This window comes from Leucoraja erinacea, chromosome 3 (genome assembly GCF_028641065.1).
Source record: "Leucoraja erinacea ecotype New England chromosome 3, Leri_hhj_1, whole genome shotgun sequence".
Classification (NCBI taxonomy): Eukaryota; Metazoa; Chordata; class Chondrichthyes; order Rajiformes; family Rajidae; genus Leucoraja; species Leucoraja erinaceus.
This window is the reverse complement of record NC_073379.1, coordinates 94,065,516-94,083,893: the sequence shown is the minus strand read 5'-3', so window position 1 is coordinate 94,083,893 and position 18,378 is coordinate 94,065,516. Positions and strand designations below refer to the sequence as shown.

Sequence of the window (18,378 nt, the reverse complement as noted above, 5' to 3'; positions counted from 1 at the left end):
TCAGAATAGAAAAGTTAAGATGTTATTTATATATTTGGAAACATCTTCCCAATGTTTTGGCCACCCTCACACCCTTAATATGTGTTTCCCTCTAGTTTCGTAACCAATCATCCTTTAAATCCTCTTGGAGCCTCATTTTGTCCGCAAAGCATTCTCTTCTTAGGTCCAATGTTAGCTAATGTTTAAACTGTTCACTCTCCTTCGATTCTGCCCCATTACTTTTTAAAACTGCTACCATCATCAAACCTTGTAGCACAGTAAGCGGCTAAACACCCCAGTCAACAATGGAGCTACTTGGATTGCTCTTCCTTTCCATCTCTTAGTGACTGTCCTTGTACATAAAGGCTCTTTTCAGGTTGTTCACACAAATTGTTGGATGTGATGGAAGTTGCTGTGTTCTCTCTTTATTTGGCTACATGGTTGTCCCCAACTTCGAAATATCTCTATAGTAACAGCCACAAATCAGGGGGAGGCAGCAGCTTCCATTATATCCTACAGGACCATAAAATCCAGCGGTCTATAAACAGATGGAGCAGCCACTGCTGATGCACAGCAATTTTTGACATCCAAGTGCTGGGCAGCTACATTACTGCTCGCTCAACACCAGCCCTTACAGCCTCTCAACATTGAGACATGGCTGATCCATTGTTGAACTGTGTACCCAATAGTCTAGCTGAGGCCTCACTAGTGTTTTATAGCCTAGTAGGGTTTCCTTGTACTTGTATTATAATTCCCATTAAGGCAAATGTTCTGTATGCATTCTAATGTATTTTAAATGTTCTTTGCAATGTTCTAATAGATAGGGAACTTCTGCTTTTGAACAATTCCTTTCCAAAAGCTATTCTTGGCGAATCCCAATTCAATTCAATAGCCAGGGTAACAGTATTTGTGCTTTTGGATTAAATAAGGTTAACAACATCAGTAAATAACAACATCAGTAAATCAGTCTGAAGAAGCGCCGTTTCTCCAGCATTTTTGTCCAACATCAGTAAATAGATCGGTTGAAGGAAATAATTATGTAATTGCCATCAGTTTTCTTATTGTATTAATATTACACCTCAGGCGTTTTACTTCAATATATGGAAATGTTTACTTATATAACAGAAATGTAACCAAAAATAACTATCCATAATACTGTTTGCCAAGCAGATAGCATGAGATTATTTCTTGTTTCATCTGCCTGCCTGGCTTCTTAAGCTTCCTTTTACTGTTGTTTGGTTTATATCCCTTCAAACTCAGAATTGAATCTTCCATCTTGCAATACCACTTCATTATTAAGTTTTTAAGAAACCTGTTTGGCGGTTACAAGAACGACAACTAAGTTTTGTAACTTATTTTATTCTCAAAATAGCTTCTTAGCTCACAGCTTCTTACAACACGTCTGGCCACAACGGTGGTCAGCACTCAACTGCCGCGCGATAGCAAAACCACGCAAAAAACCAGCAGCCGCTCCCGAGTCACGTGACCGCGGCTTCCGAATGCCGGGTTCGATACCTGCATGCGCCAGCAGGCGCTGCTACACCTGTGCTTTGTTATTAAAGCTTCAGGTCAAAGACTCTTCAGCAGAACTGGAAAACGATGAAAAAAGTTAGTTGCAGAGAAGATAGTGGGATGTTTGGATAGGGCAAAGGATGATATAAGAGATTTCCTCGGGATCAGCACTCTAGTCGAATTCATTTACATGGACAGTTTGAGTATGATTTTACTCATTTGTCTATGTTATGTGTTGCTAATTTAAAAGGTGTGAACAGAGGAACAGAAGAAAATAGGAGCAGGTATAGGTCACTCGACCCCACGATCCTGTCCCGCCATTTACTAAACAATAGGATCATGTCGGTTCTGTCCCAGGCTTTACTGTCTCTTCTGTTCTGGGTTGTCTTTACCACTATGTTCTCCCCTTCAAGCATTTTGAAAGGATCACCCCATCATGATTTCCTTCTTCCATCGCAATCTACCACTTCCATTTTCACACCACAGTGCAATCACTGGAGATAAAACACTTGTTCTTTGATCCTTTCACATCTTGAGACCTAACAGTGGAAGTTTCCTGACAAAATATTTATTAACTTGTATTTCGAATAGTCACAAAGTTACATAGCACAGTAAGTTACAAAGTTACATAGCAAAGTAAGCCCTTTGGTTTATCTTGTTCATCATGTTCAAGTTGGGATTTTTGGCGTGTCCCAAATTCCTGCCCAACCTTCATCAATCCTCTTGTTGACCTCTTCCAAAAAAACTCTTATCAGATTTGTGAGACGCAATTTCCCATGCACAAAGCCATGGTAACTACCCCTAATCAGTTTGTGCCTATCCACATGCTGAGCGATCCTTCCCTAAGAATCCCTTTCATGACAGCCTGTAATTCTCATGCTTGTCCTTGCTGCCCTTCTTAGCCACCCACCATTGCAGAGACAAGAAGAGCACCTCACATTCCACTTGGGTAACAACCCAACCAAATGTTGAATTCTCCAATTTTAGATAACAATCCAAATCTATATCCCTTTTCTCACCACTCTTTCCGGTGCTGCACATGCAAGAGATGCGGAGAGATTTGGATCTCCCAGTGCATAATTCATGGGCCTTTCCAGATTCAGAAATACAAACCCATTTAATCGTTCTGTGCATTTGTGCTCAAAAGAAGGAGCTTTCTGTAGAACTTGTTTCTGATAATGTTGATTTATGTTTTATATACGCATTCATATAAAATTGTAAACCTTTTTCTCTCTAATGCTACCGGGGTAATATTTTATATAATGTGCTTTTATTCATTTCAACAGGAGTAAAACCAAGGTCAGGATGGGCAATTGATCCATTTGGCCACACATCCACTATGGCATATCTGTTAAAACAGACTGGTATTTCCCACATGCTAATTCAGAGGGTTCACTATTCTGTCAAGAAATATTTTGCAGCTCAAAAGAGCCTGGAATTCTACTGGCGTCAGAACTGGGGTAGGTGAAATTGGTATAATTCATCTAAACGCATTCTAATTGCTAGTGTAATGCTTAGTGCACAATTGTATTGTTTCATTGTTTTTAGTACCACTGCAATAGTTGTCATTATCGGTGTACATTTAAGCACCAATTATTTTGGTGCAAGAACTCATTGTTCAGATCCAGATGAGATCAATATATATTTTAAATAATAATGTGACAGACACATAATTTTGTCTCACAAGTAAAAACAAACAAGTATGTTAAATACACCTGGTGCACCATACATAGATGCACCATAGAAAGCATTTTATCGGGATGCATCACAGTTTGGTTTGAACAGCTCCATCTAAGACCCATAAGAAATTGCAGCAAATTGTGGACGCAGCCCAGACCATCACCGAACCTACCTCCCTTCTAATGATTGACATAAAATGTTGGAGTAACTCAGTGGGACAAGCAGTATCTCTGGAGAGAAGGAATGGGTGACGTTTCTGGTCGAGACCCTTCTTCAGATTCCATTTATACCTCATGCTGCCTTGGTAAGGCCAGCAGCATAATCAAGGACGAGTCGCAGCCATTGCCTCTTCTCCCCTCTCACATCAGGCAAAAGGTATAGAAGTGTGAAAACGCACACCACCAGATTCGGGGACAGTTACTGTCGGGGACAGTTTCTAACAGTTGCTGTTATCAGGCAACTGAATCATCCTACCCCAACCAGAGAGCAGTGCTCAATTACGATCTACCTCTTTGATGACCCTCGGGCTATCCTTGATCAGACTGCTGGTGTTACCTTGCACTAAACGTTATTACCTTATCATGTATCTATACACTGTAAATTGAAGATGGACACAAAAAGATGGAATAACGGGACAGGCAGCATCTCTGGAGAGAAAGAATGGGCGAGGTTTCGGGTCGAGACCCTTCTTCAGACCGGGTCTTTCGGGTCGAGACCCAAAATGGCACCCATTCCTTCTCTCTGTCCCACTGAGTTATTCCAGCTTTTTGTGTCCACAGTTTAAACCAGCATCTGTAGTTTCTTCCTACACATATACACTGTAAATGGATTGATTGTAATCATGTATTATCTTTCTGCTGACTAGTTAGCACGCAACAAAAGCCTTTCACTGCACCTCGGTACACATGACAATAAACTAAACTAAACTGGTATTATTAAGATATTCACCAGATTTCTGTGTTGTAAAACAGATTGTCAGACACCACACGAGAATAGACATTGGTCGTTGCAGGCAACCTCAGGACAAAAACAGATCTGTCCCTTGATGCAATATATGTCAAAAGCAATTGCACAGTTCAGCTTTGGTGTGTTGCTGTCAAAGTTGCACGATAGTTATTTATTACTGCATCCTTGTCTTTGAAAATAAAGTATGGCAAGTATGATGCTTATTCTTTCAGCAACAGGGATAACAGAGATAGACAACTCTGAAGAAAAGAATCTACCCGCATGTTGTTGCAGAGTATGAAGAAGGGAATGGTGTAATTTAAAAAAAAAGTAATTGGTAATAGGAAAATAACCTGGAGCTTATCTTTGGACATCAAAGCGATCTGCAGTAGTGACTGACTAAAGGAGGATTTATTTCTGATTATAATGAAATTTGATTATAAATGAATACAGCACCTTATAGATGTCAAGTTTTGCGGTGCCACACCTGCTTTATCCTATTTTGCATCATAGCAGTGCCACATACACAATGCGGATGTTTGTAGGTTTTTTTTTAATGAATCCTCAACTCATAATCAATTCTGCTCTGCTGCATGAAACCTGTTTTCTGGCCAACATCCACATTCTACTTAATTTGCATTGTACCTTCATGCTGGCACAGTTAAGATGTACTGTACAAACCGACTGTAATCCAGTGGGTGTTGAAATGTGTCAAGGTAAACTGCCCTGCTTATAAACCCCAAACTCTTAACAGGCTTCTCCTCTCTTTCTATGTTTTATCAATCATAAATATGTTTATCTTGAGCTGAGCCGCTCCGACGGGAGTGCCGTTCCTCCCTCGAGCTGGGCCGCTCCGACGGGAGTGCCACAGCCCCTCACGGGAGAGTCTCAGCCCCTCGCCAGGCCGCCCTCACGGGAGCGTCACAGCCCCTCACGGGAGCGCCGTTCCAGCCCCGAGCTGGGCCGCCCTCACGGGAGCGAGCCCAGGGTGAGTCCTGACTGGCTGCCTCTGGAGTCTCGAGGTCGCCAGCTCCGCCATTAGGCCTCAGCGCAGATGGAGGCAGAGAAGGGGGATATGACAAAAAAGTCGCATTCCCCCGAAGGGAGAGACAGCAAGCCCCGTTTCAACCTGAAAAACAAAAACTTAACTAGACAAAACGAATAAAAACAACACAAAAAAGTAAAGACAAACGGACTGCAGGCGAGCCGCAGCCGTTCACCAGCGCCGCCACTTCCGGATTGAAATATTATTGCTTTAAATAATTAAATTAATATATTAACTTTGTTTTCTTTTCACATTTCCTGTTCATTGTAATTTCAGATTCGAGTGACAGCACTGACATCCTTTGCCATATGATGCCATTTTATAGTTATGATGTTCCTCATACTTGCGGGCCTGATCCTAAAATTTGCTGCCAATTTGACTTCAAACGTCTTCCTGGAGGCAAAATTAGCTGTCCTTGGAGAATACCTCCAGTTGAAATACACGATGGCAATGTTGAAGAAAGGTAACAAAAATCTTCAATTAAATTCAAAAATCAGTTCAGGAGTTATAGAAAGTGCATTTATATGTATCATCTCAATTTCATTGAGAAATGGGAAACAGAAATATGTTCCTCATCCCTTGTGTAGAAGTGGAATTTGGTTGTGGGAAATATAAACCTCTTACCTGAGATATTTTGAAATAATTACTGGAGCAGCTATTTATGATGGAATCTACCAGCTGTTTGGATAAATGGATCAATCGAGGTTCTTCTTATAAAAGGAGAATTCAGCAAGAAATAAAGAAAATATGGGCAACAATTGGCTTTACATACCCAAATAAAGAAATATAAATCTATGTTTTACATTTTTGATAAAGTACATACACTAATAAATGTTTGACAGCCCACTTTTGACACCACAATCTCTTTTCCATGACTGATGGCAACTCCTGTATTGCTGTTGTACTTAACAAACAATCCACAAATCACTCATGGTCACACATATTCCCATTAAAATCATGCATAAGCTCATAGTAACTTTGAGACAAGGGAATGAAGATTGTTCTACTAGAGAGAGGGCAGCATTCAACCTACTCTTGGATAAGGATGTTAGACAAATGGCCGAAGTGTCAGTGGGGGAGCACTTTGGAGCCAGTGACCATAATTCTACTAGTTTTAAAGTAGTTATAGAAAATTAAAGGAATGGTCCACAGGTTAAAACCCTAAATTGGGGCAAGACTAATATAGATAACATTAGCCTAAACTTGCAACTGTTAATTGGGAGAGCCTAATAGTCATGTGGAAGGTTTTTAAATGTGAGATAGGAAGAGTTTATGTCTAAAATGTTCCTGATAAATATAAGGTCTAGGCTGGTAGGATTAAGGGCCTGTCCCACTTGCCGATTTTTTTCAGCGACTGTCGGCATCATTGACTGACATATCAGGTCAGCGAAAACGTTGCACCGGTGACACAGGGTGATGACGTCATGACGCACAGTGTTCCTTGAGTGTCGCAACTTTTTGTCGCCGCTAGATTTTGAAATGTTCAAAATCTTTCGGTGACCCTGATATGTCAGCCAATGACGCCTGCAGTCGGCGAAAAAATCACCAAGTGGGACAGGCCCTTTAGAGAACTGGGTTAAATGAGGCTCTGATCGGAAAAAGCAGGTTTTGTTGGAACAGTTAAACAAACCAAAGAGTTATAGAGGGAGTGGTCTCTCTCCACAAGAAAAGCAGAAAGGGGTGGGGACGGGAAGAAGTAATTGTTGGTGGGATTACCTTGAACTGATAGAACAACACTTTATATTAACGTAGAAACATAGAAAAAAGGTGCAGGAGTAAGCCATTCGGCTCTTTGAGCCAGCACCGCCATTCAATATGATCATGGCTGATCATCCAAAACCAGTACCTCATTCCTGCTTTCTCCCCGTATTCTACTTGGGTAGCTTACAACCTAATGATATGAATGTCGAATTCTCCTATTTTAGGTAACTACCATCCTCCCCCCCCCCCTCCCCTGCTCTCCACCTGGATTAGCACCTATTTCTTCATTTTCCCTCATAGAAACATAGAAAATAGGTGCAGGAGTAGGCCATTCGGCCCTTCGAGCCTGCACCGTTAGATATGATCATGGCTGATCATCCAACTCAGTATCCCATCCCTGCCTTCTCTCCATACCCCCCGATCCCTCTAGCCACAAGGGCCACATCCAACCCTCTTAAATATAGCCAATGAACTGGCCTCAACTATCTTCTGTGGCATCTTTTTCTCTCCCTCTTCTATCCTCTTTCCATCATTACCTCACTTTCTGACCCTCCCTCAAACCTTTTCTACATTGTGGTACTTTCCCATGTGAAAATTAGTTTAGAAATAGCTAAGATAGACACAAAATGCTGGAGTCACTCTGCGGGACAGGCAGCGTCTCTGGAGAGAAGGAATAGGTGATGTTATGGGTCGAGACCCTTCTTCAGGTTCAGCTACTCTGAACTGTAAAATCAATGTATTGCAGCCTACAAGATATTAACAAAAGTTACTTCATTCTTTTTATTTTTGCTGTCAAATCTACATATAATACCATTGTTTTTTTTGACTGATATGTCAAATGTTTTTTTTTTTAAGAGCCAAACTCCTCTTAGATCAATATAGAAAAAAGTCCAAACTTTTCCGTACAAAAGTGGTCTTGGCTCCGCTGGGAGATGATTTTCGATATGATCAATTGTCAGAATGGGATCAACAATTTCAAAATTATCAGAAGCTGTTTGATTATATGAACTCTCACCCAGAGCTCCATGTGAAGGTATGTTGTCATAAATAAATATTAACTCAATTTGTGTAATTTGTTGTAAGTGTATGATTACAGTTACTGTTGGCTTAGTAAAGAAATATGTGTTTAAGTAGAATATCAAACAATGTTTTTTAAAAATCAGAATACAGGTTAGAGGTAAACTTTAATTCAAATGCTGAGTAACATACTGAGTATTTACAGAAATTACTGTTTTTATTTCAGACTTACAGAACCTTCAGTTCTTTGCTTACTGTGACAAATATCTTAATTTCAGTAGTTCCCTGAAGGATTCTGTTGGTTAAGGCTAAAAATCACATTAAGTGAACCACTAGTAACCAGCAGTTATGCTGAATTCAAGTAAGCCGAGCAACCGAACACAAGATAAGGAGGAAACTAGGAAGATTTTTTTTTTTTTTAATTGAATAAGGATAGAGATTTCCTGGTTCTCAATTCCCCCCCCCCCCCCCATCAACTTTTGTAGTCAGCAATTTGTTGTCTTCAATTTGTGCCCCCATCAAAGGGATTCCACCACCAAACCTTTCAGCATTGGGTAGGGGCTGTTCCCTTCATAATCTCCTGGTCTACTCTTCAGTTCCTATCGTATATATCAGCTACAGAAATGGGTGGAGAAAATGCGGATGGAATTTAATCCGAGCAAGTGTGAGATGTTGCATTTTGTGAGGTTGAATATAGGGAAAATGTACTATTAATGGCATAACCTTTAACCGCATTGATGTACAGAGGGAACTTGGAATTGAAGTATCTAGCTCCTTGAAAGTGGCAACACAAGTAGATAGAGTGCTAAATAAGGCATATGGAATGCTTGCTTTAATCAGTCAGGGCATTGAATATAAGAGTCAGGAAGTCATCATGTAGCTTTAAAAGGGGTGCAGGGGGATGTTTACCAGATTGATGCATGGATTAGGGGTTATTAGTTACTGGGAGAGGTTGGACAGACTTAGCTTGTTTTCTCTGGAATGCTGGAGTGTGCAAATTATGAGAGGAATAGATAGGGTAGATAGCCAGAACATTGTTCACAGTATGGAAAAGTTAAATACTATAGAACACAGCTTTAAGGTGAGAGGAGCAAAGTGTAAAGGAGATGTGTGGGACAAGTTTTTTAACATGGAGGTTGGTGAGTGCCTGGAATGGGCTGCCAGGGGTGGTAGTTGAGGCATATATGATAGCGGCATTTAAGAGTCTTTTTGATAGGCATATATAGGCATGGTCATCACAGACATTGCGGACTGATGGGCTTGTTTTTGTGCTGTAGTCTTGTATGTTCTCACAGCAGATCAGGCAACATCTGTGGAGGACATAGTTAAGTGACATTTCTGGTCGGGAGCCTGTTTACCTGCTGTATTTTGCTGAGACCATAACACATTATGTTTTCAATTTCTGTGAGTGTTACTGGCCATCCATCCATAATTTCCCTTGAATGCAGTAACTGAACCACTTTCTTTTAAACTGCTGCGATCTCTGTTGACAACACTGTAGGGGGCACAGTGGCTCTGCGGTAGAACTGCTGCATTACAGCACGAGACCCACGGTCTATCTACGGGTGCTGTCTGTATGCAGTTTGTACGTTCTCTGTGAACACATGGATTTTCTCGGTGCTCCAGTTTCTTCCCATATTCCAAAGATGTGCAGGTTTGTAGGTTAATTGGCTTCTGTAAATTGCCCCTAGTGTGTAGGCTGCAAAAGTGGGATAACATAGAACGAATGTACGGGTCATCGATGGTCAGTATGGACTTGGTGGGCTGAAGGGTCCGTTTCCTCATTGTATCTCTAAACTAAACTTCTACAACGTATTCCTTATTTCTTTAGATTTTTACTAGTTGGATCCTGAATGAATAATCCTCGGCAGAGTCCTCCCAGTCAGAACTTTATGTTCACATTTCAATTAATTTAATTTAATTGTTCGTGTCCTCAGCAATTGCTCCCCATCATGTGTCTGATTATCTCTACACAATTGATCCTCCGCCCCACCCTCTGTATAAATGCAAGAGTCCACATTTGAAGGACCTATTCCACTGCAAAAGTACCATGATTTAAGAGATTGTGCTCTTGACTATGTTTGATAACACAGCATCTTCAATTTTTGTTAGTTGCTCAGAATAACCAGATAGTGAAACCAAAGCCACTTGTCATTGTTTGACATTGCCATAACTACTCCATGTGTGCCAAGATTCACTCAAGTAATCAATTGAAGCTGAGAAACAACATTTTGGACCATATTTAAAGATAAATAGCAAAGATTGTGAGGGGAAAAAACTCTTCTATTTTAAGTGTTAACTGAATGTTGAATAGTTTGAAATTCTGTTTCTAGGCTCAATTTGGCACATTGTCAGATTACTTTGATGCCATCCATAAAGCTGCTGGAACTGCTGAAAATTCACCATCACCATTTCCTGTCTTGAGTGGAGACTTTTTTACCTATGCTGACAGAGATGATCATTACTGGAGTGGATATTTCACCTCCCGACCCTTCTATAAACGACTGGACAGAGTATTAGAATCATATTTGAGGTAAATTAATTCAATTTGTTGATCAGTTCTTTATTTTGTATATTTGCAACCTATGCAGATATTATTTTCTATGAAATCCATGACAATGTGACCATTTTTTCCCTTATTTTGATAGCTGCTCACGTAATTGCTAAATGATTTGTGAGTATTTGTGAGTATTTGTTATTAAGATAAAATACAGATATTGCACAATGACTGGTTAGAGAGATATGATCATGATTGACATTTTAGCTCTATTCAGATGGGTCAGAGAAGGACTGGGCTGGTTAATTAAAGAGTCTGTCAATGAAGATCACAAATCCATCCCTTGATACTGAAAGCAGTTGCAGGATAAATAAGGGAAAAGGGCTGGTCCAGCAGTGAATAAAATGGAACCACAGGCAATTACAGCTTTCAGATGAGAGTGAGTCTTTTTGGAGAGGGTGAGAGAGGAAAGAGAGAGAAGTGATCAGGAGAGAGAATAGAGATATGACAAGTATGCATGCATCAACACATGGCATTAAGCATGGATCTCATGATGTAACGCAAGTTGGAACTCATGATACTTGGAATATATCTGTGATCCCAGGTGGGTACAAATTGGGGGAAATTGAAATCTATATTATATCAGAATTCACCTTGAGGAAGAAGATTATGAACTATTGGAAATATCAATCAGAGAAAGGGCATATTAAAAGTTATGCTATGTTTTTGGGTAAATTGTGCTAGAATAAAATATATTCCAATGAAATACAAGAGAAAATAGATTCATTTTCAACATTTTCTACGACCTTCCAATGTTCTTTGCTCCAGGCTTGCCATTGGAGTACTGGACGTTTGCAGACGTACTATTGTTTAAAGAGGGCGAACAATATATGATTAAAAACTGTTAGCCAATCAGCTCTCCTTTTAAACCTATGAGCTTCACAGGGGGATAATTTATTATAATACCATATATTATCTTTAAAATAAATGAGTTGGGATATTAATAGAAATAATATCCAATTAGCCAGAAATTCTTTCCTTTGCTTGTTTTATTTTTTGTACACGGCACAATGATTTCCCATGACCTTCTGCCTTGACCCGAAACATTCCCCTTCCTTCTCTCCAAAAAAGCTGAGTTACTCCAGCTTTATGTGTTTATCTTCGGTTTAAACCAGCATCTGCAGTTCCTTCCTACACAGTGATTTCACTTCAAGTTGCTGATTATGTAAACTCATTTTAGCTGATGGATTTTTCTTTGAAGTAAAAGTTCATAGAAACATAGAAAATAGGTGCAGGAGTAGGCCATTCGGCCCTTCGAGCCTGCACCGCCATTCAATATGAGCGAATGGCATGTTGGCCTTCATAACAAGAGGAACTGAGGAGAGGAGCAAAGAGGTCCTTCTGCAGTTGTACAGGGCCCTAGTGGGACCACACCTGGAGTATTGTGTGCAGTTTTGGTCTCCAAATTTGAGGAAGGACATTCTTGCTACTGAGGGAGTGCAGTGTTGGTTCACGAGGTTAATTCCCGGGATGGCTGGACTGTCATATGCTGATAGAATGGAGAGTCTGGGCTTGTATACCCTGGAATTTAGAAGAATGAGAGGGGATCTTATTGAAGTATATAAGATTATTATGAGTATAGGAGCAGGGAGGCTCTACTGCAGTTGTACAGGGTCTTGGTGAGACCACACCTTGAGTATTGCGTACAGTTTTGGTCTCCAAATCTGAGGAAGGACATTATTGCCATAGAGGGAGTGCAGAGAAGGTTCACCAGACTGATTCCTGGGATGTCAGGACTGTCTTATGAAGAAAGACTGGATAGACTTGGTTTATACTCTCTAGAATTTAGGAGATTGAGAGGGGATCTTATAGAAACTTACAAAATTCTTAAGGGGTTGGACAGGCTAGATGCAGGAAGATTGCTCCCGATGTTGGGGAAGTCCAGGACAAGGGGTCACAGCTTAAGGATAAGGGGGAAATCCTTTAAAACCGAGATGAGAAGAACTTTTTTCACAGAGAGTGGTGAATCTCTGGAACTCTCTGCCACAGAGGGTAGTCGAGGCCAGTTCATTGGCTATATTTAAGAGGGAGTTAGATGTGGCCCTTGTGGCTAAGGGGATCAGAGGGTATGGAGAGAAGGCAGGTACGGGATACTGAGTTGGATGATCAGCCAAATTCATATTTCATATGGCCTTCTCTCCATACCCCCTGATCCCTTTAGCCACAAGGGCCACATCTAACTCCTTCTTAAGTTTAATACTAATTCATTGAAAAAAACTATTCAAAAGCTATTAAAAATTAAAAATGAATAATCTATATTTTGTATTTCATGTCTAGGGCTGCAGAAATCCTTTACTCCTTGGCATCGGCAGGTGCAAATAAATCCGATAAAATGACAGCGTTCCCTTCATCTCAAGATTATAAACTGCTGGTAGAAGCAAGACGAAACCTTGGCCTATTCCAACATCATGACGCGATCACTGGAACTTCTAAAGATTGGGTCGTGGTGGATTATGGGACCAGGTAAATGTTAATTTGTAGAATTCATTTTAAATCACCTTTTTCCAGGTTCAATTATTTACTTTTAACCTTCAGATTTTTGAAAGATTGAGGGATTTTCAAAAGCAGTTCATTCATTATAAAGTGCTTTGGAAGTGTCATGAAAGGATATGAAAGGCACTATATAAGTGCAAGTTCTTTTTCTTTCCTCCTTCTTTCCTGTGAAGCAACACTTCGTTAAATTGTGTTTATCAACATTACCAAAATAAAAGACACAGTAAAAGGAAGTTATTCAACTACAGGTGACAATGACTCATTAGATATGACATGAATTGTAAATATCAAAGATGAAACATATCTTGGACACACAGTCTCTATCCCATGGATTAAGTATGGATGTATAAGAACTAGTATCTTATAGTCTGGTCGAACATGTCTCGAATGCCTGCCAACTGAAAGTATTTGGTTTTGGAAGTAAGTTTATTCAATCTACTTGAATAAATATTACAATATTGTGATGTTCTTAAATGTTTTATTTTACAGACTATTTCATTCCATAATGAACTTGAAAAGAGTGATTGGTGACTCAGCACATTTTCTGTCATTAAAGGACAAGGAAAATTACAAGCACAATCCTTCAACACCCTTCTTCCAAATGGTGAGACATTCTACATTTCAATGTGCTTGTGATTATTCTGGCGATTGAGGAAAAAATTGTGGGCTGCTGTGAGTTAATAAAAAGGACTAAAAACAACCGATTTGTGTCTAACTCCACTGTCTTTGGAAAAGAAAACCCGTCATCTATACTATATTTTATTCAAAGTAACTACCGTCCACATTATATGGACTTTTAAATCTTTTTTTAAGTGACCAAGAAAGCCTCTGTTTTGATTTAAAAAAAGAAAATAACAATTGGCAAACTGAGGCAGCATTCCATGTGGAGCGGGTGGTGGTGGTTCCATCCAGTGTGGCTGCCTCGCCAGCAGCTGTCTGTCCTTTCATCCTTTTTGTTATTTTTAGTCTGTCTAAGAGTTTGTTTTTGGAGGTATTTTTGTCGTGGGGGGGGGGGCGGGGAAGGGGAAAACCGTCTTCTCAGTCACTACCTGGTCGAGGATGCGTCTTTTCTCTGAGCCGCATCTTCGCCCCCACCCCCCCTCGCAGCCAACCATCTGGATTGGCACGGCCATTCCTGCCGAAGACCGGCCAGAGCTTCAGCAACGGCGCAGCACTGGATTCCATCGCGGAGTGGGCGATGCCTTACCAAGATCGCCGTGTTGGAGCTCCGGAATGTTGGGCCTGCCGACTTTAACATCATGGAGCTGTGGTCTATGGAGCTTCCAGCTGCGGTTGGCGCTGACTTTAACATTGCGGAGGCCTGGGATCTTTCACCGGTGTTGGAGCACCGCCCAGCTCGGCCTATGGACTTCAGAAGCCGTGGTCTCCAGTAGGAAGTGGCCGATTCGGAAACTCCAAGCCCGCTGAGAGTGTCGTTCCATTCCGACGCTGGAGCTCCAATCATCCGATCATCCCGGCGAGAGAGCCTGAAACATTGGGCCGCTGTTGCGGCGACTGCGGAGGCCTCAATAGGCACCGACCACGGGTGAACAAGAGGAAGATGACTGAACTTTGTTGCCTTCCCTCACAGTGGGAAACGTTGGTTCCGCTGTGAGGGATGTTTTATGTTAAATTCTATAGTGTCGTGTTTATCTTATTTGTGTGCTGCATGGCAACTCAAATATCACAGCACCAATTGGTGTATGTGACAATAAATGTAACTTGAACATGAACTTCACTTGACCATAGATATTACCAGTAATGGCAGCATATCAAAAATATAAACTATGTGTTGACGAATACACTTCACCTGCACATGCGCGGATTATCTTGTCTGCAATATGAAGAAGTATTGCTTATTAGATTGCATTTTAGAAAATCGCTCAAAAGAGTGTGTCAAAATAAAACAAGGTTCTTACAAGACAAGTGCTGTAAGTTAATAAATCTTTTGAAGATATCTGGTGTAGAAAACACAAGGCTTTTATGTATCCCCCCCTCCCCCCGTACATATTGTATTTAGAGCTAGACCATGAAGAAAGTATGAATGCAGAAGTTCGATGCTTTTTAGAGTGCTGTGCTAGGAAAATGCTGCATTTATGCTCAGAGTAACCAACGCATAATTAAGACAAGTTATTGTATTCAATAAGTTCATTTGTAGACCATAGTATAATAACTTTTTGTTGAATGTTTTGATTTGTTTCAGGTTGATAGCCAAGCTGCACAAGACGCATTACCTGAAAGAACAACTATTGAATTGAGCTTAACGCCCAGGTTTGTGGTTCACATTGAAATAGTTAAAGCCTTCTTGAAAGCTTGTTGAAGTGTGATTGTACAAAGGTTGAGAGCTGTCAGAGAAATCAATTGAAGACTTGGCACTTAGGCAATTTTTCAGGTGACTGTCAAGTTGCTGGCAGTCGCCTGAAAAAACGGTAACTGGAACTGCGACTGTCATAGTGGAACTCACACTCACACTCACACACAGAGCTTTCTTTACCAGCCCGTTATGCAGGCAGGAGACAGGGCAAGCGGGGGGAGCTGAATGAGTGAAATTCACACGGTGCAAAGCCAATGTGATACAGAACACACATCGCGACGAACAGGAAGGTTGGCGCTGTAATTAAGAAGCTAGAAAGCACAGTGTACATCCTTTAAAAGAGGGGGGAAGAAGGGAGAGGGGGGGGGGGGGGGGGGGGAAAGGGATGGAGATAACTTTTAAAAAGCCAGAGATACACGGCTGTGAAGCTCGGCGGACATTAACATTACCGGTCGGGTATCTTTGGTTCTGAAAAGTACTGCTTACTTATTTTCCCCCAATGAGCCAAATAAATCACCGCTCAGCACCGGCTACAACCTACGAGAACCTTCAACCTCCTGGCAACCCACTAGGACTTCCTGGTAACCCAACTAAGGCACGAGAACTCTCGCTACTCTCCATGGCGACTTTATTCTAGCTGCCACTAATTTTTCAACATGTTGAAAAATTCGTGGCGACCATAATGAGGCTGCAACGAGTTCCCAGAATGCGGGACTCCTCAGGACGATGATGACGACTCCCCAGCAACCCCCCGCGAACATGTGGCGACCATGTGGCGACTACATAGTCTTCTGCAGTCAAATAAAAAGTCGCCAAAGTGGAACAGGCCCATTATGGAGAGCGAGATTTTATTACGTGATATTATGAAGGACCTGCCCCGGGAAACAGTTCCTCAAGCGTACAGACGGCACAGGTTTATATACTGCCGAACAAACAAGTGTATGTGCAGACTAGCCCAGACGCGAGTTCCTTAAACAGCTTAGTTGGGGAGTTGCGATTTGATCAAAACTACTCAGACCTGTTGGTTTTGCAGTTAACAGATAATAATATCATGCAAAAATGAACAGATATCTGTATACATTGCTCTATCATTCGGCCAAGGCTTTCCTAAGAACAATGCGGCATCTTTAGTTTCGCAATACGTGTCAGCATGCAGAACAGCTAAAGTTTAGCAAAATTCTCTCACAAGAGTTCATAGCATTCAGGCAATGTTTAACTTGCTTATCGGTAGGATAAGTTTTGGAGTTTAAGCATTTCTGCCAAATGCAGACCTTTAGAAATAGCTCAATTTTCTCTCTTGTCGAAATAATCAGTATTTCTCTGGAACTTAATTTTACAGTTCTAATCTATTTATTTTTTCCATCCTTTGTTCACATCTCCTCCAGTTAGATTAAGTGCCATTGGCAAGACTTTGATCCTTCTCTGTTGTTGGCAATCTATAAAGAAAAAAATCTTGGTCTCTGCCCAATGATAGACGTTACTATGTTGTCCCAATCCTCTGCAACCTAAATATGTTTATTTCCTAATTCTGATGGAAGTCTATAACAACCGGAACCATTCATTCTCTTTTTCTCTCCACAGATGCTGTATTACATGCTGAATACGTCAAGCATTTTATTTTGATCAACATTTTCATTTTACTATCTTAAATGCAACTAATGACTAATACAATTGATAGTGCAAATTAATGTGCGCCAATCTGCTGGAAAAGAATGTTCTTGAAATGTTATCTGGTCTTTTTAAGTGTAAAAATTGCACAATCAATTAAGTCTCTTCCTGTTCTACCCAAGTATATTAAAGTAGTTCACATGACAGTTCATTCATTTTGGGGTTCATATTTATGAATATCATTTGGGATATGCTTTCAATTATATTGAGGTTTTGAATGATTGAGTTTCACTAGTAACCACCAAACCACACACAGACACAGACACAGACACAGACAGACACACACACAGACACACACACACACACACACACACACACACACACACACACACACACACACACACACACACACACACACACACACACACACACACACACACACACACACACACACACACACACACACACACACACACACACACACACTTATCAGTATGAGGTTTTGTGAGAGTTTCCTTAATTAATCCCTTCTTAATTAAACCAAAGATAGACACAAAATGCTGGACTAACTCAGTAGGGACAGGCAGCATCTCTGGAGAGAGGAAATGGGCGATATTTCAGTTCAAGACCCTTCTTTAGACTGATGAAGTCTGTCAGATTATGTTATTTTTCCTCACATTTGTTCCACACCTCTCACAACATTGGAAATGTGGTTTTCAAGAAATTGAAATGTTTCTCTTTCAGGTATCTTGTGGTATATAATCCAACAGACCAAGACCGTGTATCCATTGTAACGGTGCAAGTAAATTCATATAAACTAAATGTGCTAACAGCTTCAGGGCAGCAAGTGGAGGCTCAGGTTTCTGCAGTTTGGGACAAATCCAACAGAATTTCCAATGAAGTATTTCAGGTGGGCAATGTTTTTTTCTGCTTCAATTCTCTATAACTAATGTACTTTTTCTCAACTTTTTTTTGGTGTTGTGACCTCTCTACTACCTTATTCAACAATCCTTAATGTGTTCAGGACATCAGAAGTAGAATATGCCATATGCCCCCTCCACATTGCTCACCATTCGTTAGGATCGTGGCTAATCTGAAGTTGGCCACTACTTTCCTGGGGTCTGTTTCTGCGTTGTACTGTTCCCTGTTATTTTTGTCCATATTCCACTGCGTTACCATCTTTGGGATGTGAGGAAACTGGATTAGCCAGAGGAAGACCCCTCAGTCACATGGAGTATGTTCAAACTCCATAGATAAGAATTGAACTGAGGTATATGGCACAATGAGGCAGTATCTGTAGTAGCTGCGCCACTGCACTGTTCGAGTAAATTCATAATATTACTTCCAGCTTATTGCCACGCACTTGTTTATGTTGCATCCCCTTGACATACTCTAATTATTATTATTATTCATTTCATTACCCTCAATATCTTCTTGCCTTGTCTCTTCAACTTTCTATATTTTCCTTCGCCCCTTAATTGTGCCACCACGTGCTTCTTTCCCGTCTGCCTCGTGTGCCAACTTTCT

At 40.8% G+C, this 18,378-nt stretch overlaps 1 protein-coding gene across 1 annotated transcript in view; it reads left to right on the top strand.

Moving 5' to 3' along the window:
* The window catches only part of man2a1 (mannosidase, alpha, class 2A, member 1), a 96,907-nt gene that overhangs the window by 20,993 nt on the left and 57,536 nt on the right, over positions 1 to 18,378 (top strand). Inside the window, 8 exon segments of the mRNA XM_055633217.1 lie at positions 2,778 to 2,951; positions 5,438 to 5,624; positions 7,718 to 7,895; positions 10,213 to 10,412; positions 12,714 to 12,899; positions 13,419 to 13,533; positions 15,133 to 15,200; positions 17,596 to 17,761. Of these exon segments, the coding sequence (XP_055489192.1) occupies positions 2,778 to 2,951; positions 5,438 to 5,624; positions 7,718 to 7,895; positions 10,213 to 10,412; positions 12,714 to 12,899; positions 13,419 to 13,533; positions 15,133 to 15,200; positions 17,596 to 17,761 (1,274 nt within the window).